The 24733-nt window shown below is 39.6% G+C and overlaps 1 protein-coding gene across 2 annotated transcripts in view; it reads left to right on the top strand.

The window, feature by feature from the left end:
* Window positions 1–24733, top strand: part of LOC124721097 — a 654343-nt gene that overhangs the window by 108015 nt on the left and 521595 nt on the right. For both annotated transcript variants that reach the window (XM_047245917.1, XM_047245918.1), the window contains exon 4: window positions 13573–13880. In XM_047245917.1, coding sequence (XP_047101873.1) covers window positions 13573–13880 — 308 coding nt within the window. The remainder of the gene's footprint in view (window positions 1–13572; window positions 13881–24733) is intronic.

Below are 24733 nucleotides of genomic sequence, written 5' to 3' on the forward strand. Positions count from 1 at the left end.
CCCCCAGTGTAAAGCCTGTCCCATGCACCCCCACCACCACCACCTACTCCAGTCCTGTAACCCGGAAGGTGTACACGATCAAAGGCAGAGCCACGTGTGAGAGCACCCACGTGATTTACCAACTGTCCTGCCTACACTGTGAAGCTTTCTATGTGGGAATGACCAGCAACAAACTGTCCATTCGCATGAATGGGCACAGGCAGGCAGTGTTTGTTGGTAATGAGGATCACCCTGTGGCTAAACATGCCTTGGTGCATGGCCAGCACATCTTGGCACAGTGTTACACCATCCAGGTTATCTGGACACTTCCCACTAACACCAACCTGTCAGAACTCCGGAGATGAGAACTTGCCCTTCAGTATATCCTCTCTTCTCGTTATCCGCCAGGCCTCAATCTCCGCTAATTTCAATTTACCGCTGCTCATACCTCACCTGTCTTTCAACAACACCTTTGCCTCTGTACTTCCGCCTCGACTGACATCTCTGCCCAAACTCTTTGCCTTTACAAAGTCTGCTTGTGTCTGTGTATGTGCGGATGGATATGTGTGTGTGTGCGAGTGTATACCTGTCCTTTTTTCCCCCTAAGGTAAGTCTTTCCGCTCCCGGGATTGGAATGACTCCTTACCCTCTCCCTTAAAACCCACGTCCTTTGGTCTTTCCCTCTCGTTCCTCTTTCCTGATGAAGCAACCGTTGGTTGCAAAAGCTTGAATTTTGTGTGTATGTTTGTGTTTGTTTGTGTGTCTATCGACCTGCCAGCGCTTTCATATATATATATATATATATATATATATATATATATATATATATATATATATATATATATATATATATCTTTAAATATGTCTGCTTCGGTCTGTATATGTGTGGATGGATATGTGTGTGTGTGTGCGAGTGTATACCCGTCCTTTTTTCCCCCTAAGGTAAGTCTTTCCGCTCCTGGAATTGGAATGACTCCTTACCCTCTCCCTTAAAACCCACATCCTTTCGTCTTTCCCTCTCCTTCCCTCTTTCCTGATGAGGCAACAGTTTGTTGTGAAAGCTTGAATTTTGTGTATATGTTTGTGTTTGTTTGTGTCTCTATCGACGTGCCAGCGCTTTCGTTTGGTAAGTCACATCATCATATATATATATATATATATATATTTTTCAATTCGAGTGGCAGCTTATTGAAAATGGATGCAGCAGTATACTGCACACCTTTTTGCACAAGAGTTAAGGAAGTCCGATCCAAATACAGGTATGATTTCTGCCTAGTATTAACCGAGTGAAAGCTGCTTATTCTTGGGAATAAACTAATACTGGTAACAAGAAATGACAATAAGGTATATACATATTGAGATGCCAATGTCAAAATACCCAGGCTCATGAACAGAGGTCAACAAGAGGTTCGTGAACTCAGACCACTTATTGCCGGAGCCACTAGTTTCTGAGCCAAAAATATCCTTTTAGAATGGGAAGAGTTACCTCAAAATACACTCCTGGAAATGGAAAAAAGAACACATTGACACCGGTGTGTCAGACCCACCATACTTGCTCCGGACACTGCGAGAGGGTTGTACAAGTAATGATCACACGCACGACACAGCGGACACACCAGGAACCGCGGTGTTGGCCGTCGAATGGCGCTAGCTGCGCAGCATTTGTGCACCGCACCCGTCAGTGTCAGCCAGTTTGCCGTGGCATACGGAGCTCCATCGCAGTCTTTAACACTGGTAGCATGCCGCGACAGCGTGGACGTGAACCGTATGTGCAGTTGACGGACTTTGAGCGAGGGCGTGTAGTGGGCATGCGGGAGGCCGGGTGGACGTACCGCCGAATTGCTCAACACGTGGGGCGTGAGGTCTCCACAGTACATCGATGTTGTCGCCAGTGGTCGGCGGAAGGTGCACGTGCCCGTCGACCTGGGACCGGACCGCAGCGACGCACGGATGCACGCCAAGACCGTAGGATCCTACGCAGTGCCGTAGGGGACCGCACCGCCACTTCCCAGCAAATTAGGGACACTGTTGCTCCTGGGGTATCGGCGAGGACCATTCGCAACTGCCTCCATGAAGCTGGGCTACGGTCCCGCACACCGTTAGGCCGTCTTCCGCTCACGCCCCAACATCGTGCAGCCCGCCTCCAGTGGTGTCGCGACAGGCGTGAATGGAGGGACGAATGGAGACGTGTCGTCTTCAGCGATGAGAGTCGCTTCTGCCTTGGTGCCAATGATGGTCGTATGCGTGTTTGGCGCCGTGCAGGTGAGCGCCACAATCAGGACTGCATACGACCGAGGCACACAGGGCCAACACCCGGCATCATGGTGTGGGGAGCGATCTCCTACACTGGCCGTACACCACTGGTGATCGTCGAGGGGACACTGAATAGTGCACGGTACATCCAAACCGTCATCGAACCCATCGTTCTACCATTCCTAGACCGGCAAGGGAACTTGCTGTTCCAACAGGACAATGCACGTCCGCATGTATCCCGTGCCACCCAACGTGCTCTAGAAGGTGTAAGTCAACTACCCTGGCCAGGTGGAAATGGCATGGCAAGCCATTCCACAGGACTACATCCAGCATCTCTATGATCGTCTCCATGGGAGAATAGCAGCCTGCATTGCTGCGAAAGGTGGATATACACTGTACTAGTGCCGACATTGTGCATGCTCTGTTGCCTGTGTCTATGTGCCTGTGGTTCTGTCAGTGTGATCACGTGATGTATCTGACCCCAGGAATGTGTCAATAAAGTTTCCCCTTCCTGGGACAATGAATTCACGGTGTTCTTATTTCAATTTCCAGGAGTGTATAATTTGAAGGTTACGTTGTCTGTATTGAGTAAGAAGAGCAATGGACTTATAGCTAACAACGAAATATGGCACCTTATATTTAATTGATCATGGTAGCTGCAGAACCACATTAAAATGTGGTACATAATTATATAGTATCTGTATAAATTCAAGTTTACTTCAACACTGACTCAATGTATATTAGTTAAACTCACTCTTTTGATAGCAGATAACAGTGTCAGGGGTTTCTTTAGAATATATTAAGTTAACTGTGGAATGAGGGCATCTCTCATAACCTTTTAATGTAAGTTTTTCAATAAAATACCATATGGGATGGCTTATGCCCAAAACAACCATTAAATCTAAAGATATCATTATCCTAAAATAAACAGGTTCTTTCAACCGCATACATAAAATAGAATGTTCAAAATGATACAATACTTATACACAATGCTAAATGGTTGTCTGTTAGGGAGAATTCATGTATATGTGACAAATGTAATCACATGATGAATCAAGTGCAAATTTAATGATACATGATCAGCACTGTATTTTCTGAGAGACTGGTTTACATATTTATGATGTAATGTTTCCTTTATAATAAAGTAGCTGAGACGTTCCTTATATGATTGTGCCTCTATCATTGCAAAATTCTCACATTGTACATCTATGTCAGCTTTATAGGTCAAATTATGACAAACTCTACACTTCCATTGTGTCAAATTGTTAGTTTTATACCTCAACTTTACATCATCATTAAACAGTGTTTCCATTTTGATTTACTCTCCTGTGTCTCAAATAGCGTTCTGTCATGAATAGAAATTATTTCAAACTGTGTAACAGAGCATGGGATAAATTCCTAACATCTCTTCATTCTCTTGAACATCAAATTACCTAAACTATTACAAAATATTCTCTCACAATATAAACCTCAAAATTAGTACCACGTAACCTTCAATCCATCACAAGAGTTTCAAATGTAACACAACAACTGTCTCCATAATGATCTAAACCTCAATACATTCTTAATTCACCTAGTTAAATATCATGACTACCCACCACATTTTTTAACACACTACAACGTACCTGGTCTTTCAATGCACACTCTCATAATCTGACAAATATCTCCAGTTTGCTTTATCCATTAAATAATGTTCCATCTGACATAGCTTACAAATGAAAAGGTTTTGTTTCCTTACACATAATCACTATGCATGTCTTATTACTTTAAAAGTATGTACATCATTACATCTGGCTGCTGTTAAGAAACATTACTGTGAAACGGTCGAATGGTTCGTAGTCTGACAGCGTGATCTCATACTAAATTTAATGAATGGGTATATTACAGAACAAAGAGAAATCAGTACAAACATAATTCAAATTAACACAAAATCTACTTCATACTTTTAGCTGACATAGTTCCATACTTTGACAGCAAGTTTTCCTTGAATAATAAAACAATAAAGTGATACAGTTGGTCCAGCCAACTATTTCTTTATGAGCAGTGTTTTACTTATTAATGACTGTTTTATGGGTCATGTTTGTAGAATTTTAACTCTGTAACATTGCGCAGTCCAAATAACTTCTTGGATTTTGGGTAGATTAGCCTATAGGCGTTAGGATGTGGTTTTTCCTTGATTTCAAAGGGGCCTATATAGATGTCAAAAAATTTCTTTATTTCTGAAGTCATCAATTTAGATTTTTCCTGTGTTTTTACTAAAACCAGATCTCCTGTCCTGAACTGTTCTCCTTTACTTCTTGCATCATGTCTCTGTTTTCTTACCTCTCCTTGCTTTTTCATAGTGTTCCTAACAGCTGTTTCCCTTTCCTGGGGTGTCATAGTTTGGCAAGGTTGGAAATCAACATTCTCAGAAATCAAGTTTGCAGGTCATCTATTAAACATTACCTCATAAGGTGAAAAACCCATGGATGAGTGCTGTAGGCTGTTCATTATATCCTCAAAGTCAGTGACATTTTGAATCCAATTAACATGATGTTTACTACAATATATTCTGCAAAGCTTTCCAATTTCCCTCATGTACCTTTCCGCTAGGTTGCTTGATGAGTGACAGACAGAAATCAAAATATGCTTTATTCTTGTATCTTCAATAAAATTTTTCCATAATTTAGATGTAAACTGTGACCCATTATCAGACATGATGGCCTGGGGTATACCAACATTTGTGAAATAATGATTTGTAAGCTTGATGATAATTTCTTTACTGGTTGCTTTCTTTAATGGGTACAATTTTTCAGATTTAGAGAAAACATCAACCAAAACGAAGATGTAACTGTACCCTCCCCTTGATTTTGGTAGTGGTCCATATAAATCAATAGCTATCAATTCAAGGTTTTTATTTGGTAAAATGTTTTGCATCAACTCTTTAGATGTTTGGTTACTCACTTTTACTCTCTGACAACAATCACAGGTTGCAAGTTTCTTCTTCACCCTCCTACTGACATTATAGAAGTATATATTTTCCTGTATCTTCTGTATACATTTTGTTGCTCCACAGTGTCCAAAGCTTTCACGTATGTAACTGATTAACGTGTCAATACAGTGCTCAGGCCAGCATGGTTTCCAACTGTCTAAGTCAGGTCTAGGTCTCCTAAACAAAATCCCTTTTTGTACTTTATAATATTGATCTACCTTTTCTCCTTCCTTTTTCCCTATGTAACTTTTAACCAATTTCCAATTTTCATCATGATTTTGGTTTCTACAAATATCATTGCAGATTTTTAGTATTTCAGCTTCATCTTTTACACCCTTTATGTACATAAGTTTGAACTCTTTCTCCTCTTTTTCCATAAGCATTTTCAAAATCTGCATCCACTGGTACTCTGGAAAGGGCATCTGCAATGACATTATGTTCACCCTGAATAAATCTGATCTCATAGTCAAACTGTTGAAGAAATAAAACCCACCTTGTTATACAGTCATGATAGAGTAATGCACTCCTGAATGTAGGGCGGTGCTTTATGGTCAGAGAAGCCAATTACTTTGTGCCCTAACAGATAATTTTTAAACTTATTGAATGACCAGTGGATAGCAAGTAGTTCCTTCTCCATGACTGTATATGATTTTTCATACTTTTGTAAAACACAGCTAGCAAAAGCAATAGAATGGTGTTCTAATTTTCCTTCTACTTCTATGTTTTGAAACAAGTGTGCCCCTAAATCTGTCTCACTACTATCTGTCATTATACAGAATGGTAACGACATAACAGGTCTATACAACATCTGACTTTGGGACAGTTGTTGCTTTATTTCCACAAATGCATCATGACATTCTTGTGTCCAGTCCAAAACAGTATTCTTTTTTAGTATATTACATAAGCAGTTTGCATTTAAAGCCTGGAACTAAGAAATTTTCTATAGAATCCAGTGGGACCAAAAAAGGACTTGAGTTGTTTTTTGTTCTTGGGAATAGGAAAGTTTACAATGGCCTCAAGCTTATCCTTATCAGGTGAGATTCCCTATTCTGAAATATTATGTCCCAAAAATTTCAGTTCATTAACTCCAAAACTACATTTTTCCAATTTTACAGTCATTCCCCCTTCCCTCAATTTTGCACAGACTTGTCTCAAATGGTTTAAATGATCTTCCCAGGTTTTTCCAGTTACAGGAATGTCATCTATGTATATTATTAATTTTGAAGACAATTCATCACCTAATACAAAATCCAATGCTCTGATAAATTCAGCAACAGATACATTCAATCCAAAAGGGGCAACACAATATTGGTAACTTTTGCCACCGTACAAAAAGACAGTATACTTCCTAGAATCAAGTTCAAGGGGTATTTGGTGAAAACCAGATGTCAAGTCTAGACTACTCATAAATTTTACATTATCAATTTGTGCAGAAGCTTGTCCATATTGTCAGGATGGTCATTTTCTCTAATCAAAAACTTATTAAGGGGCCTAGAATCAAGTACAAGTCTAACCCCACCATTTCTCTTGGATACAACTACTAATGGTTTGTCGTATTATGCACTTCTACTTCTTTCTATAATCCCCCAAGTTTCCATTTTTTGGATTTCCATTTCCACATCTTTTTTCCTGCAGAATGGAATGCCATAAGGTTTTAGGAAGAAATGATGATGATCTCTGAGTTGAAGTCTGCACTGATAGTCTTTTACCTTCCCTAGTCTCTCACTAAATGTATAGTGAAATTCCCATAACTCTTCTCTTAGCTGATTTTTTTGACTTTCACTTAGATTTACAGCTTTCTTCAATTTGACTTCAACTAATTCTTCGAAATTTTATTCATTTATATGATCAAAGAATGAGTTACCACTTATGGCTTGGTTATCTACATTGCTTACGACAGTTTTGATATGGTTACAAGAATTACCACAGCTAAGGATGAACATGTCTGTTTTCAGGATACTATTTTTCTCAGGTTCAGTAATTATAACACTCTTTTCTTCCCAAGAGAAGTTACCACCCACTTTTAAGACCTAATCCATGCCTAAAATAATATTTTCTTCCAACCTTGAGACCACAAGTCAACCTTGCTCAAATTCCACATTTTCAATTTCAAATATTAACAATACTTGACTCTTAACTACATTACTTTGCTTACCAGTGGCTGATTTTTGCCCCTACAACTGCCATTTCTACAAAGTTCTTACCATCCTTAATTTTATCTCTAAATTTTTCTGATATTGCACATATGGGGCTTCCTATATCAATAAGACAATTTCCTTCCCACTAATTTATTCATATTTTAATGTATGGACAGCCTAATTCCTTTTCATCTGCCTTCCCCTCAGAAACTTCATATAATAAATCTTTTTCAATTTCTCTATAATTTCCATCTACTTCCTCCCTTTCAGTCTTCATTAACTTTACGTGAGTGTCAGATTCTAAGTTACTAGTATCAAGTTTACACTTTGGCTGCACACAAAATAATTCACTACCGTTTATGTACCTTTCACTCAGACTCTTTCTCTTACTCTCCCACCTGCTTGACCATACAGTTCTACTAATTATACCTAGATGATACCAAAATACTTTGCTAGTACAACTCTCATTATACTGGTCCCACAGAATTTATAAAAATTGGCTTCCTTTACTTTCAAAAATCTCATGCAAATCTAATTCTTTCCAGTATTTTCACTTTTGTTATCTCTTTGATTAACCATGAACTGATCAGGACAGACATGTAACAATTGATTTTCAGCTGTCACTTCACTATTCTTATCATATTCCTTTGCTTCGTCACCACAACTATCGTCAAGTTTCAACACTTCATTATTTATTTCAATAAAAACATTGTACTCACCTTCTGGTTTACTTACTATAATTTTCACATCAATAATATTAACATCATCTCTACTATGGTATACTTTACTACCAGTTTCATTTATTTCTCTCTGTTCCTCACTTTCTATGGTTGATCCTTTCTCCTGTTGCTTAGGTTTATCATCAGTTGACTCATTATCACCTTCTTGTGTGAACTACCCCCCCCCCCCCCCCCAATTCTGAACTAAAACATTTATTACTCTCTTCATGATTAGCTCACTCTCCCCATTTTGCCCAGCTGTAAAAATCATTTAACATCTCCTCATCCAGAATTGAATAAGAACTTCGATATTTCCTATGTTTATTTTGCAGTGGTCTACTGTGCCACATAGCATCCCAAATTTTTGTATCAAATATAATTCACTTGGTATTCCTTATGTTTAACCTGTTTGTTAATGGTATAGTTATTTACACTATTGGGTTTTGAGTGAAAGTTACTGTTCCTATTATGTTTAAATCTGTTCACCCCAAAGCTGTGGACCCTCATTGAGGCGGACCGGAGTTTTCCGGATAGCTACCTCTGTTGTCATTCCTCCAATTTGTATTCATTCTGTTGTCATCTTCCCATCTGTTGTTCCTATTTACACCATTGTTTCCCAGTTTCTCCCTCTCCCATTACCGCTGTACTCTCTTGTTCTATCATACTGGTGTTCATTCTGAAAATCTCTATTGTCCCTTCTAGGATTCTCCCCATGGTAATCAGAATTACACCTCCCACTGTAATGGTTTCCATTACTAAACTGCTGCACATTTCTCTCCATTGCCCTGTCTAATTTGTCTATATATTTTAGAAACTGGTGTAAGCAGTTGTCAGGTCCATGCACCAATTCCCACTGTATTCTTTCAGTTTTAAGAGCATCAATTTGTGTCATTTCATCAACCGGTTTATCTAGATGCACCAATTTCCAAAGTTTATCCCTGCAAAAGTTCTTCATTGAGTGGTTTCTGCCCCTGAAACTAGTCCTGTTTAAAAATTCACTTTTTATCCTACCCTGTTCAGTCTCAGACCAAAACTTATTTAAGAAACTTCTTAAAATCATCAAATGTTTTCCACTCAAAGAAATGTTGGTTTGCCCAAGACAAAGCTTCCCCATCAAGAAATTTTTTGACAAATTTAATCTTTAGATTATTAGACACACCAGGAACAAGAATGTCAGAGCAGTGTTGTAAGGAGTCTACAGAGTGTAAATTATCACAAGTAAAACTTTTTACAGGTAAACTACTCCACACACTTCCACCATTCATACTTTTGTGGTGGTGTTCGTAGCGACAAACAATTCGCTGTAGAAACGGCTTACGAAGTCACCGCCACACTTTTAATAGCGGGCCCACCGGTCCGCTGGAACAGTAACAGAAAGATGAAAACCCAAACACTCTGATTAAATAAAAGTCGGTACTTATCTTTATTGACGAAGATACAGAAACACAATAGTGAACTCCGTGTCTACAGAGATCCGTCTAGTTCGAGTCGGAGCGGCTAGGTCAGCGTCGGCTGACGACAAACAACAACTCTGCTGCGATGAACACACAACTGACTAGCAAGTACACAATTCGGTGACGAGTATACAACTGAGCGGCGAATACAGAACTGTCCTAGTGCTCGCGACTCCAGCGCTTAAGAAGCCAGAAGCCAGCGGTGGCGCGCACAGACTTGCGGCGATTTCCTGTATCGCTGGCGCTGCTTATGCGGACGGCGTCCGGACTTTGATGCTGCCAACCTTTTGGCAGTGGGCTCGGTTGGCATTACTGGCTAGGATATAACACATACATAGATTTTTAGTCACAAAATTATCTTGCATTTCAGTAAATCTCTTGTCTATCACACTTAAGTTACATGTTACATCTACATCTACATATATACTCTGCAATCCAGCATTCGGTGTGTGGTGGTGGGTACGTCATACCACAACTAGCATCTGCTCTCCCTGTTCCACTCCCAAACAGAACAAAGGAAAAATGACTGCCTATATGTCTCTGTACGAGCCCTAATCTCTTATATTATCTTTGTGGTCTTTCCGTGAAATATAAGTTGGCGGCAGTAAAATTGTACTGGAGTCAGCCTCAAATGCTGATTCTCTAAATTTCCTCAGTTGTGATTCACGAAAAGAATGCCTCCTTTCTTCCAGAGTCTCCCATCTGAGTTCCTGAAGCATTTCCGTAACACTCGCATGGTGATCAAACTTACCAGTAACAAATCTAGCAGCCCGCCTCTGAATTGCTTCTATGTTCTTCCTCAATCCGACCTGATAGGAATCCCAAACGCTCAAGCTGTACTCAAGAATAGGTCATATTAGTGTTTTATAAGTGGTCTCCTTTACAAATGAACCACATCTTCCCAAAATTCTACCAATGAACCGAAGACGACTATCCGCCTTCCCCACAACTGCCATTACATGCTTGTCTCACTTCATATCACTCTGCAATGTTATGCTCAAATATTTAATCGACGTGACTGTGTCAAGTGTTACACTACTAATGGAGTATTCAAACATTATTGGATTCTTTTTCCTATTTATCTGCATTAATTTGCATTTATCTATATTTAGAGATAGCTGCCATTCTTTACACCAATCACACGCACGGCACAGCGGACGCACCAGGAACTGCGGTGTTGGCCGTCGAATGGCGCTAGCTGCGCAGCATTTGTGCACCGCCGCCGTCAGTGTCAGCCAGTTTGCCGTGGCATACGGAGCTCCATCGCAGTCTTTAACACTGGTAGCATGCCGCGACAGCGTGGACGTGAACCGCATGTGCAGTTGACGGACTTTGAGCGAGGGCGTATAGTGGGCATGCGGGAGGCCGGGTGGACGTGCCGCCGAATTGCTCAACACATGGGGCGTGAGGTCTCCACAGTACATCGATGTTGTCGCCAGTGGTCGGCGGAAGGTGCACGTGCCCATCGACCCGGGACCGGACCGCAGCGACGCACGGATGCACGCCAAGACCGTAGGATCCTACGCAGTGCCGCAGGGGACTGCACCGCCACTTCCCAGCAAATTAGGGACACTGTTGCTCCTGGGGTATCGGCGAGGACCATTCGCAACCGTCTCCATGAAGCTGGGCTATGGTCCCGCACACCGTTAGGCCGTCCTCCACTCATGCCCCAACATCGTGCAGTCCGCCTCCAGTGGTGTCGCAACAGGCGTGAATGGAGGGACGAATGGAGACGTGTCGTCTTCAGCGATGAGAGTCGCTTCTGCCTTGGTGCCAATGATGGTCGTATGCGTGTTTGGCGCCGTGCAGGTGAGCGCCACAATCAGGACTGCATACGACCGAGGCACACAGGGCCAACACCCGGCATCATGGTGTGGGGAGCGATCTCCTACACTGGCCGTACACCACTGGTGATCGTCGAGGGGACACTGAATAGTGCACGGTACATCCAAACCGTCATCGAACCCATCGTTCTACCATTCCTAGACCGGCAAGGGAACTTGCTGTTCCAACAGGACAATGCACGTCCGCATGTATCCCGTGCCACCCAACATGCTCTAGAAGGTGTAAGTCAACTACCCTGGCCAGCAAGATCTCCGGATCTGTCCACCATTGAGCATGTTTGGGACTGGATGAAGCGTCGTCTCACGCGGTCTGCACGTCTAGCACGAACGCTGGTCCAACTGAGGCGCCAGGTGGAAATGGCATGGCAAGCCATTCCACAGGACTACATCCAGCATCTCTATGATCGTCTCCATGGGAGAATAGCAGCCTGCATTGCTGCGAAAGGTGGATATACACTGTACTAGTGCCGACATTGTGCATGCTCTGTTGCCTGTGTCTATGTGCCTGTGGTTCTGTCAGTGTGATCATGTGATGTATCTGACCCCAGGAATGTGTCAATAAAGTTTCCCCTTCCTGGGACAATGAATTCACGGTGTTCTTATTTCAATTTCCAGGAGTGTATTACTATACTAGGTATATCTAACTTCGACTTAGCTCTAATATTGTGGTCATGAACTTCCCCCCTGACATCAAGTTCTATCATATTATTTTTAATGTGAAGTCCTGCAAAATACATTAAGTATTTTGAGCCTGGTGAAGGATGCACAAAAATTTTCCAAATGACCTGTGTTACAAATTAAGCACAAAAGTTTCTATTGTAATTTTAAAATGTTATCAACATGGGAAGGTTGTCCCTATATAATAAGGCCATATGCAATTGGAAAAGTCTGAAGTATGCCATCCAAAGGTAATCCATGTTTACTATGTCCCTTAGTTTCAAAAGGAGGTATGATACCTGAGATATCTTTTTGCAGACATGATTGGTATGTTCTTGCCAATTAAGTTTGGAGTCATTGTGAACACCTAGAAGCTATACTGATTTAATTTCTATATCCTTTGTATTCCTAGTATGAGCTGTTGTGCCTTATTGGTATTACATAAGAGTTTATTAGTAGTAAACCAGTCCAAAGCTATGTCAAGATATTCTTTTATTATGTGATTGAGTTCAGAGATGTTCTGATGAGAGGTAAACAGTGTAGTATCATCTGCATAACATATGACAGGATGCGGTATGTTGTAAGGCAGGTCACTGATTGCAACAATGAAAAAGAAGGTTCCAAGGATAGATCCTTGGGGAACACCTGTGTCTATCTCGAGCAAGAAAGAATGCATATTCCTGACTGAAATGAATTTTTTCCTGTTGTTCAAGTAAGAAGTAATGATGGCTTAAGTGCTCTCTTGCAACCCATAGTATTCCAATTTCTTTAGTAGGATGTCAACAAGAATGCAATCAAATGCCTTGCTTAAGTCACTTAATACAAGTGATACTTCACTTTTGTCTTCAATGTCAGATAATGTTCGATCAGTGATTTCTAAATCAACAGCAGTTGTGTTTTTCCCCTTGTGAAATCCAAACTGAAAGTTACAAATAAGAAGAAGAGAAAGAAAATGAAGAAAAAATATGCTTCTGCATTAAAATGTGGTCCACTTATACACAAGCCATAGTCATTGAATGAGTTTTTTTCTGCAACATATTCCATTTTTTTAGTAATTGGACCTAATATATGTACATAACATATTTGACAGTAATTTCTTTGTTACAGGATACTGAAAGATCCATATCTGATTTATGATGGACTTGTGATGCCTTGTTTGCATTTCAAAAAATTAAGCATTTCCATGTATTTCCAGTTACTTTTGTTTTTATTTGTAATTGCATTACTGGTATAATGTTTATTATTGTGTTGCCAAGTGTTCACCTAACCTATAGTGTTATTTATTTATGAATATGAGTTCAAAATTTTAAAACATTAACAGTAGGAAAAAAAAGATTGTGTTCTCAAATTAGCTCTAGTAAATCCTTCACAGATTATGTATTATAGTCCTGAATGCTACAGTGAAGGAATGATTAAGAGTGGATTGTACCATAAAATAACTTTTATAGCAATTTTTATTTAAATACTTTTGAAACAGTCTAATAACACATTGTAGCACTTAGTCAGTTTTGTGTAGAATATATATTAATATTTTATTCATGTTTTTCTTTTTTTCAGAATACATTATATGGGAGGCGTACTGTGGAATATATTATTACAAATGACGGAAAAAATGTAACTGTTAGGAAATTTTTTGATTATGAAGATGTATATAAAATGACTGACTTTCCAATGAAAGTTTGGTCTAATGTGCCTTTATTGTCTTGTGCACCAATACCACAGAGTCTAATTTCATCCAGTGAACGGGTGTATTCACTTGCAAAAGTAAATGCAGAAGTACACAAATTACTGAAAGTAAATGCTGTTGGAACCATTAACTTACAAATGTTCCCACCAAATGGGGAGTTGCAGTACATTTTGGTAAAGTAAGTGATTATAAGTATTATGTAGAAGTATGGAGTAACACTTAAACAGCAGACATAAAGAATAAATTTTTAATCTTTCTGCAAACTTACTTATGCATGGTTATAGAAAATTAGTGCAAATGAGATATATAAAGCACTTTAACACACAAAATATTCTAAATAGAGACATTTTTATTCCAAAAGTCTTACAATAGATCACACAACTTTCAGCTTTACTAATTACATTGTATAAACAATAATTTCAAACTCATAAGATTGATATGTGATCGCCCCAAATGTTCTTGCTTTGTGAAATCTGAAGTTCTCCCAAGGAAAGCAGACTTTCAAGTTGTACATGTAAGAACAGAGATGCAGGAAATAGAAAGCACTACTTAATAATTAAAATGGCATACCAGTTTCATTGGAGAGAGCAAGTATGAGAGGGTGAGAAGATATGTTAGGTCACCCATTGTTTCTCATATTTATAAAATGACTTCCTTCTGATAAAATAATGAGAGCTAATTTTCACTCTTTGCATATAATGTGATTCACTTAGTTGATAAAACAGGTGACAGTAAACTTGTGATAACATTAATCAAAACATTCATGTAAATTCTAAACTATGTTCTGGAATATAATGCTGTAAAGTTGACACGCCACCTGACAGAGTCCAATGATGGAGGTGCAGTGTTACTGCATGTCTAAATTGTTTGTATTGTTTGTGTACAACTCTTTTTAATCAGCGAAAATTGATACACCATCTACGAGAGTTTGATGGTAAAGGCGCAGTGTGTGCAGCGATCAGAGCTTCCCTCCATGGCAATCTGAGTGTGCCTCCCCAATACAGTAATCAGCACATTCTATGTGAAACACCACGCAAACACTGATTCTAGCTGAATCATATGGGAATTTTGATTTTAGCTTTTATTTCTTGCATGATAATATTTTTAACACAGTCCAAATCCTCTTGGGTGTATGTTGCTAACTTATCTCCATATTACAATAGAATCTGAATATAGAACTTTGAGGTTACCACTTTATCAAACAAATGGTCATTAAATGTAGTTATTCCACCAGTTTTAAACTCTGCAGATATCTTCTCTTTTGTTAGATGCACAATGTTGAGGCCACCACATTTAGATACCTTGTAGCCATCCTTTTTAAGCTGATCCAAACAAGAATGGGAGTTTATAAATACCCTTTGGAATATCATCTAATGTAGCAAGCATCTTGAAGTCATCATTTTCTGTGACTAATCCACATATGGTCACATTTCATGGTGTTTACAATAAATGCTTATATCTTTTACTCCCCAGTCCTATCCAGATTTTCCAGTTTACTGTGTTTAAAGCAGTTTGTAAACCTTGTCATCACATCTGCAAAGGCTTTTTATTTTTCTAGTAGTAGATTATATTCTTCCTTCATTGCTGTTGTTTTTGTCAAATACTCCAGTTTGTATTTTTGAGTTCAGCCTCTTCCACTTTTAGTTTCCTTTTGTGCACATATAACACATTAACTTTACTGAAAGTAGTAATTTTTGTAATAGGCAATGGTTTAAGTCTGTTCAATGCATTGTCTCTTTTTCTTAAGACCTGTACAATAACAATATTTGTGCAAACCAAGCATTATTAGGGGATATCTGTATATGATGTCTTTGTGGAGCACAATGTCCTGAATTGTGAAAAATACATTTCTGCAGCTTTAATATAACACTGACTGCTGATAATTTACCCACAACACCACAAGTTAGGAACTTCAACCACATGAAGTTGCCACTGTTGTAGAACACAAAGCCAGACTTGTGCTTTAAGGAAGTTAAGAGCATTTTTGAGCAGCGTTGTGTCTGTGAATCCACAGAATGTTTTCACTGTGTTGTGGCCCAGCTCAACAATGTAACATCTGCAATTCTGTGTCTCTCAAAATTTCACAAGGAAGATGAAAAAGTAAAAATAGAAGATCAGCAAGTAGAGTGATAAGAGTTTCTGAATGTTTCCAATGATAACTAATTAACTTGATATTGTCAAATTAGGGGCAATAGGCATTCACGATACAAACTGACCATTGACTGTTGGACTGCCTATGTATAGGAGTGGGGCAATTGTATGATGACATCATGCCCCCTCCCCACTGCCCTTCACCTTACTCTCCACTCCCCGCACCAACCATTTCTTAAGTCATGCACCTTCCTTGGAAATGTACCAGCAGAGAGATTCTAAACCAATACACACACACATATATAACTCTCCCAAATACAAGCAAATATTCTACTGCCATTTAAACTGAAGGAGCCAATCAGTATATATCTCAGGACTGGCCATCTTGTTATCGCTACCCCACTTGGAGACCAAGACACAACTGTCGTTCTATCTTTCTATCAAAGTAAAATAGAACTTTAAAGAAACCAAAGTCATTTTCGCTATTTATCAAAATATATACCTCTCTTAAATAGTGTAATCTCATTGTGTTCCTTGTATTTTAAAATTTTAAAAAGTTTGTTGTTTTAATTAATTCTTCTGCCTGATTCTATAATTGTTTTAAATTTTTCAGTTATGCCTAATCTAAAAATTTAAACCTAATTGAGGTTTCATAGCTAATGTCCAATTCAGTAAATAATAGCATGAACTTCTTTTTATTTTTCTTTAAAAAAAGCTCTGGACAAAAGTCAACAACATTTAATGAAATGTGGCTTTTTCATCGGGGTCATAATGTGCTCCACCTCCGGTGGTATACGTAGGAGTAGGGACAATTGTATGATGACATCATGCCCCCTCCCCACTGCCCTTCACCTTACTCTCCACTCCCCACACCAACCATTTCTTAAGTCATGCACCTTCCTTGGAAATGTACCAGCAGAGAGATTCTAAACCAATACACACACATATATAACTCTCCCAAAAAAGACATTGGTATTGCTGGTGTTAATGTACATATTACACCAAAACCTGACTGTGGTTCAATCTATGCAACCTCTTGGTGCAAGGAGCAATAGGCTCTTAAATTAAGTGCCACAATGTTATTGCCCCATCTAAATTGTATATATTATTTACCAGAATATGTAGAGATTTGTTTTGTAACAGTACAAAACACATGCACCTGCTTATTGGCATTACTGGTGTAACTTACAGGTTAAGACACATATGATGCAAAAAGTACTCACTTTGTGCAAGGCACAATTGATCCCCCAAATTAAGTGCTTCATTGCTACCCCATGTCTAAACTGTTTGTATTGTTTGTCAAAACCTTGTTTTAGTTCAACTAAAATTGATACACCACATACCAGAGTCCAATGATGATGGTGCAGTGTATGCAGCAATCAGAGCCTCTCTCCATGGTACTGGAGTCTGCACAGCACTTTTGCACACCCTATACAATGCTTGTGTCCAGTCTGATGATCAGGGTGCAGTATACATGGTAATTCGAGCCTGCCTCCCCAGTACAGTAATCAGCACAGTGCTAGATGCAGTGCTTTTATTCTATGTGAAACACCTGGTCCAACACTGATCCTAGCTGAGATTGTCTGGAAATTTTGATTTTACTGTTTATTTCTTGCATAGTAATATTTTTAGGACAGTCCACATCCTTTTGGGTGTATGTTGGTAACTCATATCCATATTCCAGTAGAATTTGCATGCAGAACTTCGAGTTTAACACATTATCAAACAAATGGTCATTAAATGAAGTTATTCCACTAGTTTTAAACTCTGCAAATTCCTTTTCTGTTGCTAGATGCATTATGTTGAGACCACCATATTTAGATACCTTGTAGCTATTGAGATTTATAAATAAATTATTCAAATATCACCTGATGTAACAAGCCTCTTTGGAGTAATCATTTTCTGTGAGTAATTCAGCATACGTTTACTTTCCATGGTATTTACAGTAAATACTGGTATCTTTTATTCCCCAGTTATAGCTAGATTTTCCCATGTACTCTGGAGTAATTTGTAAGCTGTGTTATCACATGTGCAAAGTCTTGTATTTTTTCTAATAGTAAATTATATTCTTCCTTCATTGCAGTTGATTTCTTCATATACTCTAGTTAGTATTTTTGAGTTCAACCTCATCCATTTCTAATTTTATTTTGTGTACATGTAACACATTAACTGTCCTGAAAGGAGTAATTTTTGTAATAGGAAATGGTTTATATCTCTTCAATACATTGCTATTTTTTCCTTAAAAGCTGTATGATAACATTATTTGTGCAAATCAGTTCTTATTAGGCAATATCCATATCTGTCATTATTGTGGAGCGCAATGTCCTGGATTGAGAAAAATATGTCTCTACAGCTTTAATATTGCAATGACTTCTGACAATTTACCCACAACACCACAAGGTAGGAACCTCAGCCACATGAAGTTATCATTGTTCTGGAAGGCAAGGCCAGATCTGTGGCTGAAGCAAGTCGAGATCATTTTTGTGCAGCGTGGCAATCTCAAGTCTACAGAACATTTTCATTGCATTGTGGGCATCTCAACAATTGCAGGTAGTTCAGGCAGAGGCTGTGTTTCACATTCAGTGTTATTTTGATTTTAAACAACTTGTCTAATCAAACATTTTTCTTTCAAGCCAGAGCTACAATTTCAGAAACTGATCTGTTATGAGCAATTAGGAACCAAAACAGTTTTACTGGAACCAAAGACCCTGCTGGAAAGTGACTTCCTTACACTTTCAGTCCCTAAAGTGCCTTCCAACCAATATTATGACAGTATTAGCAGCTCACATGGGTTTACCCCTCAATGTTTTGGCTGATAAGGTGGAGGCCGTTGTCAGTAGCTTGCAGTATGATGTTTGCAACACTGTAGAGCATTGCAATAAGTGGACCGGTCCTGGATGGCAGTATCCAGTGGCCCCAACTTGTGCACTTCTTCCAATGAACAGGAAGCGATAGCCAATCATGTGGCAGCCAGCATGCAGGCACTGCACACCAAAATAGCATCTCTTCAAGGCACCAAAGCAAATTTGTAACACTTCAGAAACAAACTGTCATCTTTTATTGAGCAAGAATGTGAGAAGAGATGAGATGTTCCTGGCTAGTGTTGGTATTACCACTGATTTGGTAGCAAGGCCCACAAATGTGTCTCACCATACAGTCACATCCCTTTCTCCCTTTCTGCTCCAGTAATCATAAAGATGTGTTTCCATTCCGACTCACAGAGTGCATCCAGGTGCACTACATGAGAAGATTTCCATAGGATTTTCATTGCATAAGTCGCCTGACAGCACGAGAGAGAAGACATTCACGAACATACTAGCTGTTACTTCATCAGCTATTTGACAAAATAGTCTAATTTTTGGTACTGGGCAGTGGTGAGAGCCACGTCATCAAGTGGAGTGTTCATTAAAAATTCTCATTGTGTAAATGTTCTGCAGACCACAATAGAAGCCAACTCAGGCAATAGCCCTCAATTCAGAGACAGACTTTGCCAGTCTGGAACTTACAACACCAAGATTACTGTAATCATGGAGTACCTACAGCAAAAACTCTAAATGCCAATGCCGCTGTATCTCATTTATGGTGGGTTTCAAGGGTCACAGCTTTCAGAATTAAGATTAGCTCACATGGAAAAGCAGCAAGTCATTCTTTGCAGACAGGCAGAACATTGAGTATCGGTTTTTTGCACATTTGGAAGGAACAATTAAAAATGTTTGTTTGTGACTGACAAACTGTCTGGATGATGATGATGATGATGATGATGATGATGATGATGATGATTGATTTGTGGGGCACTCAACTACGTGGTCATCAGCACCCATACAAGTTCCCAATTTTTACATAGTCCAATTTCTATACAGTCCAATCCAGCCACTGTCACGAATGATGATGATGATGATGATGATGACGATGATAATGAAATGGTGAGGACAACACAAACACCCAGTCCCCAGACAGAGAAAATCCCCAGTCCACCTGGGAATTGAACCTGGGACCCCGTGATCTGGAGGCAGCAATGCTAACCACTAGACCACAAGCTGCAGACAAAAAAAACTTTCTGGAACCATGTTTCTGGTAGACGTAGTAGGGCCTAACTGTAGTGTGCCCCCCCCTCCCCCCCTGCCCATGCCCCCCCCCTTTCCAACATTGCTTTGGAAGAGGCAGCTCTCCTAGCACACAGTTACTGATGGCAACCAACATTTGACACATTCAGATGTATGGGGCAAAAAAGTCTTGAATTTGATTTAGGTTTGAACAAATTGTTTCAATGGAATTTCATCATGGCAGATGTCACCAAGCCTTTTGTAGGAGCTGATTTCCTTCACCATTTTCAGTTGGTTGCACACCTCTACAAAGGAAGGCATTTGCCTCTATTGGAAGTCAACTCACTGCACATTAACTCCCCTTTCAAGCACATAATTCAAGTGTTTCTGAAGATCCCATCAAAGACAACGTCCTGTCAGCAATGCAAACTTGATGTGATACACCATTTTCAGACTTCACCAGGCCTACTGGTCACCATTAAACCAAGAACGCCAACACCTAAAACATTTTTGGTGCCAAAGGCAGACATTAAGAGGCAAATATAAGAGGATATAGTAGCACCCTCCAGTAGATAGTGGGCTTTGCTGATTCACTTGGTATTAAAGAATAATAATACATGACACCTATGCAGTCACTACAGAATATGTAAATAAATATCCAATTCCTCAAGTGGCAAACTTTAACAATGCTATTACCCAAGCAGAGTTTTGGTGTCATTGATTGCAAAAAGGCATATTCACAAATAGTGGTAGCTCTGGAGCATGCTAAAAAATCACTCTACAAAACACAGTGCAGACATGGAAATGGTTTATTCACAAGGTTCTCTGTAGTATACATTTCCTCTTCTGCTATATGGATGATATTTTGTTCTTCTTGGAATCCCAATATCAACACACAATGCACCTCCAAGTACTGTTTCAACATCATAGGCCAAGACAGCATGAATACTTCAGGATTCAACATGTCTACTTTGGACATTGCACCAACTTCAGAACTAGTGGCTAATGCATGCTCTTTCCTGGTGGCACATATCTTCAAAAAACTGAGAAGATTCTTGGGTATGATAAATTACAACTATAGACACATGCCAAAGGTGACTGAACTTCAAGCTCCACGTACAGACCTAGTGAGAGGGAAGTAAAGTGAAATGGGCACCACAATACTGGAAATTTTTGAGAAGATAGAGAAATATGTGGCTCAAACAGTTTTGATCATCCATCCTAGGCATGATGCACAGATAGCGTTAATGGTAGACATAAGCCAATTAGCTGTTGGTGCGGCACTACAACAGTTTGTTAGTGGGATGTGGCAGCCCTTGGCCTTTTTGCAGTTACTTGCAAAGGTGCTACAGAAATGGAGCACAACTGACAGGGGACTTTATGCTATTTACACTGCCATTCAACATTTCAAAGCTTCATAGAAGCAAAATATTTTACACTGTTCACTGACCGTGCACCCCTGACAGCATTTTTTCCCAAGGCTCACTGCAGAAATGAAGACAAACAGAGCGTATATCACAATTCTCAACTGACATATGGCATTTTAGTGGCAGTAGCAGTGTGGTTGCAGGTTACCTCTCATGCTGGAACACGAGCATAAAAGCCATCCCTTAGTGACAACTTGCAGTGGAACAAAAATGGGCACTGATTTCAAATGGCTGCAAGATGCTACACACAGCCTCTATCAGTTGTCAGTCTGTGTGCAACAACTCAGAACTTCTCTATGGTGTGACACATCATATGGCTTACAGTAGCTGTCCATACCACAGAAATAATGGCACATCATCTTTGATGCTATCCACAACTTGGCACATCCTGGCATGTGAGATACCACCAGATGTATTACAAAGGAAGTTGTGTGGCCAGTAATTAAAAGAGATTGCTGCTGTTGGGCACAAGCTTGCCTAAGATCTCAACAATGCAAAGTTGGTTGACCTGTATTAGCGCCTTTGGGAACCTATGATACACCAACAGCTCACTTCATGCATATTCATATTGACCTAGTCAGGCCACTGCCACCCTCTGGGTCAGATAACTACTTCCTGACAGTGGTCGACGGATTCACACATTGGCCGGAAGCTTTTCCAACAGTTGACATGCCAGCAGAAACAGTACCATGGGCCTTAGTGACAGGCTGAATTGTGAGGTTTGGTGTGCTCGAAATGATAATGACAGACTGCAGAAGGCAGTTTGAATCTGTACTTTTTCATGAGATTTTACTTCTGTGTGGCTGTGCACATTTATGAACCACCAACCACTATCCCGATATGCAATAAAATGTTAGAAAGGTTTTATAGAAGCCTAAAAGCAGCCTCAATATGCAGTGGGGAGAAGTGAAAAGACACACTACCACTGGTTCTCTTGATTCTACAAACTGCAATTAAGGACAACTTAGACTGTTCAACAGCCCAACTGGTTTGTAGGGAACAACTGAGCCTGCCAGCAGAGCTCCTTTCTGTAAAACTGAATCACCTCCCAACATATGAATATGGCAGTCTTCATCTTAGAGCTGCAACACAGAATGGCTCAGATTCATCAAAACCCAGTGCAGCTACATAGAGAGAAACTTGTTTTTATCCATAAGGACCTGTTCACCACATTGTACATCTGGGTCCACTATGACCACCTTACAGAGTCCATACAAGGCACCTGAATGCTGAGAGAACCCATTTTTCATTGATTGGCATAGAAAACAGGAAATGATTTCACTTGAAAGGCTGAAACTTGCCCAGCTGGATGAGGATACCAACAGGTGACCCTGACGGGGATTCAAGAGTTCCCACACATAGCCTACACTGAATGTACTGGCAGGACAGGAGGATGTTGCGGCCACTATGCACACTTTTGCCTGCACATCCAGCTGTAATTACCAGGGCCATGAGAATTGTGAGGCATCGACTTTCTGACATTCCTGGTGCTCACAGTTTAGAAAAAGGAGGGGGTTGGTGTAGTGATGCAGCTATTGATCTGTGAGACAAGGATAAAATAACATGACTCATGTGTTTGATCTTTTGTTTCACCTCCCTTTGTTTGCTGTTTATCGAATTCTTTGCCTGTGTAACCTGTTTGTAATTAAAGTTTTTTATATAGAAAATAAACCTGTGTTTTCTGGACCAGTGTGGATTTCAGTAAGGAATACCTCTCACTTTCCTAGCTACTATAAAATCCTATAGATATAATGCAAGCACAGTGTTTAGCATTGTGTTGATTCCAGTACCAGGAAGGCAGGCATCTATTGCAACATACACTGCACCCTTACCATTAGACATTGGACACAAGTGTTGCACAGGAGGCTCTGATCACCACATACACTGCACCCTGATCATAGGACTCTGGCAGGCAGTGCATCAATTTTAGCTGAATTATAATAAAGTTTTGACAAACAATACAGACAATTTAGATGAGAGAATAATGTTGTGGTACTTAATGTGAGGATCAATTATCTTGTGCCACAGGGGTACAAAGATTGAACCACTGTCCTGTTTTGCGTCATATGTATCTTAACCTCCCCAGTAGTGCCAATATCTCTGCGTAGTTTGAAAAATAATACAGGCAGTTTAGATGTGGGCACTCAATCTGAGGATCAGTTGTGCCTTTCATCATGTGGGCACTAAGATCAAGCATTCGGGACGACGACGGTTCAATCCCGCATTCGGCCATCCTGATTTAGGTTTTCCGTGATTTCACTAAATCGCTCCATGCAAATGCCAGGACAGTTCCTTTGAAAGCACATGGCCGACTTCCTTCCCCATCCTTCCCTAATCCAATGAGACCGACGACCTCGCTGTCTGGTCTCCTTCCTCAAACAACCCAACCCATCTAAGATCAAACCACAGCAGGATGTTGGCATCAGGTATACTGAACCTGTAAGTTACACCTGTAGTGCCAATCAGTGAGCCATGTTGCCTATGTACTGATATAGAACGAATTTCCACGTTTTTATACAAAATAGTACTGACCGTTTTCTGTTTCATTAAAGTGATATTTTTCTTTTGTGTCAAGATCGAAACACAGTTCAATTATGATGCCAAGTGGGGGTACAGAGAGCAAGATGGCTAGCTCTGTAGTGCATACTGATTTACTTTCATTTTTTATGGCAGTAAAATACTAGGCTGTGTTTGGGAGAGTGAAAGCTGGTAAGTTATTTGGATTCTGTGAATGCTGACAAAGTAATGTAGGGTCTACAAATGCTGATGAAGCTGTGTGGATTTTGTGAATGCTGATGAAGCATTCTGCCGCTGCTCTCCTCATTTCTTCCTGCCACAATATGAAGAACAGCAGAGATGTGTTTTAGGTCCCAAATGCACATTGCATACCTACTTCATATTATTTATAAAGCATGTTAAAATAGCTCATCTCTTCAACTATTTACTATCCTGCATAACTATTAATTGATTACAAACAGTTTATCAAAGCAGCATACATAATCTAAGATACTTTCATTCATTGGAGTCTCATGGTATAATCTTTTAGAGACATCAGACACATAAGAAATTTAAAAATCTTCATGGCTTAAAAAGAAAGTTGATACAGCAATCTAAAAATTGTAATCTTCTGCAGAAACATGTTCACTATTATAGCATACAAATATATTTGCTCCCATCAAACATATTATACAAGAAAGTCTTATTTAGTTAATACCAATATCTAAGAGAATGCTGGAAAAATGTCTCCTTGATGAATTATTCTGTTAACTTGTTGGCATCAGTCTAAATACATTATGTAGGTATTATGCATTCCTCTAATACAAAGTCAAAGCTTTTTTCTGAACATTTCATATTTCGTTCAAAACCAGCTTCTATTGTCAAAGCTTTTTTTGAATATTTCATAGTTCATTCTAAACCAGCTGTTATTACCAACCATAAATGTTCCGTGTGATGTGTACGTGAAACTTTGA

This window comes from Schistocerca piceifrons, chromosome X (genome assembly GCF_021461385.2).
Source record: "Schistocerca piceifrons isolate TAMUIC-IGC-003096 chromosome X, iqSchPice1.1, whole genome shotgun sequence".
In the NCBI taxonomy this organism is placed as follows: Eukaryota; Metazoa; Arthropoda; class Insecta; order Orthoptera; family Acrididae; genus Schistocerca; species Schistocerca piceifrons.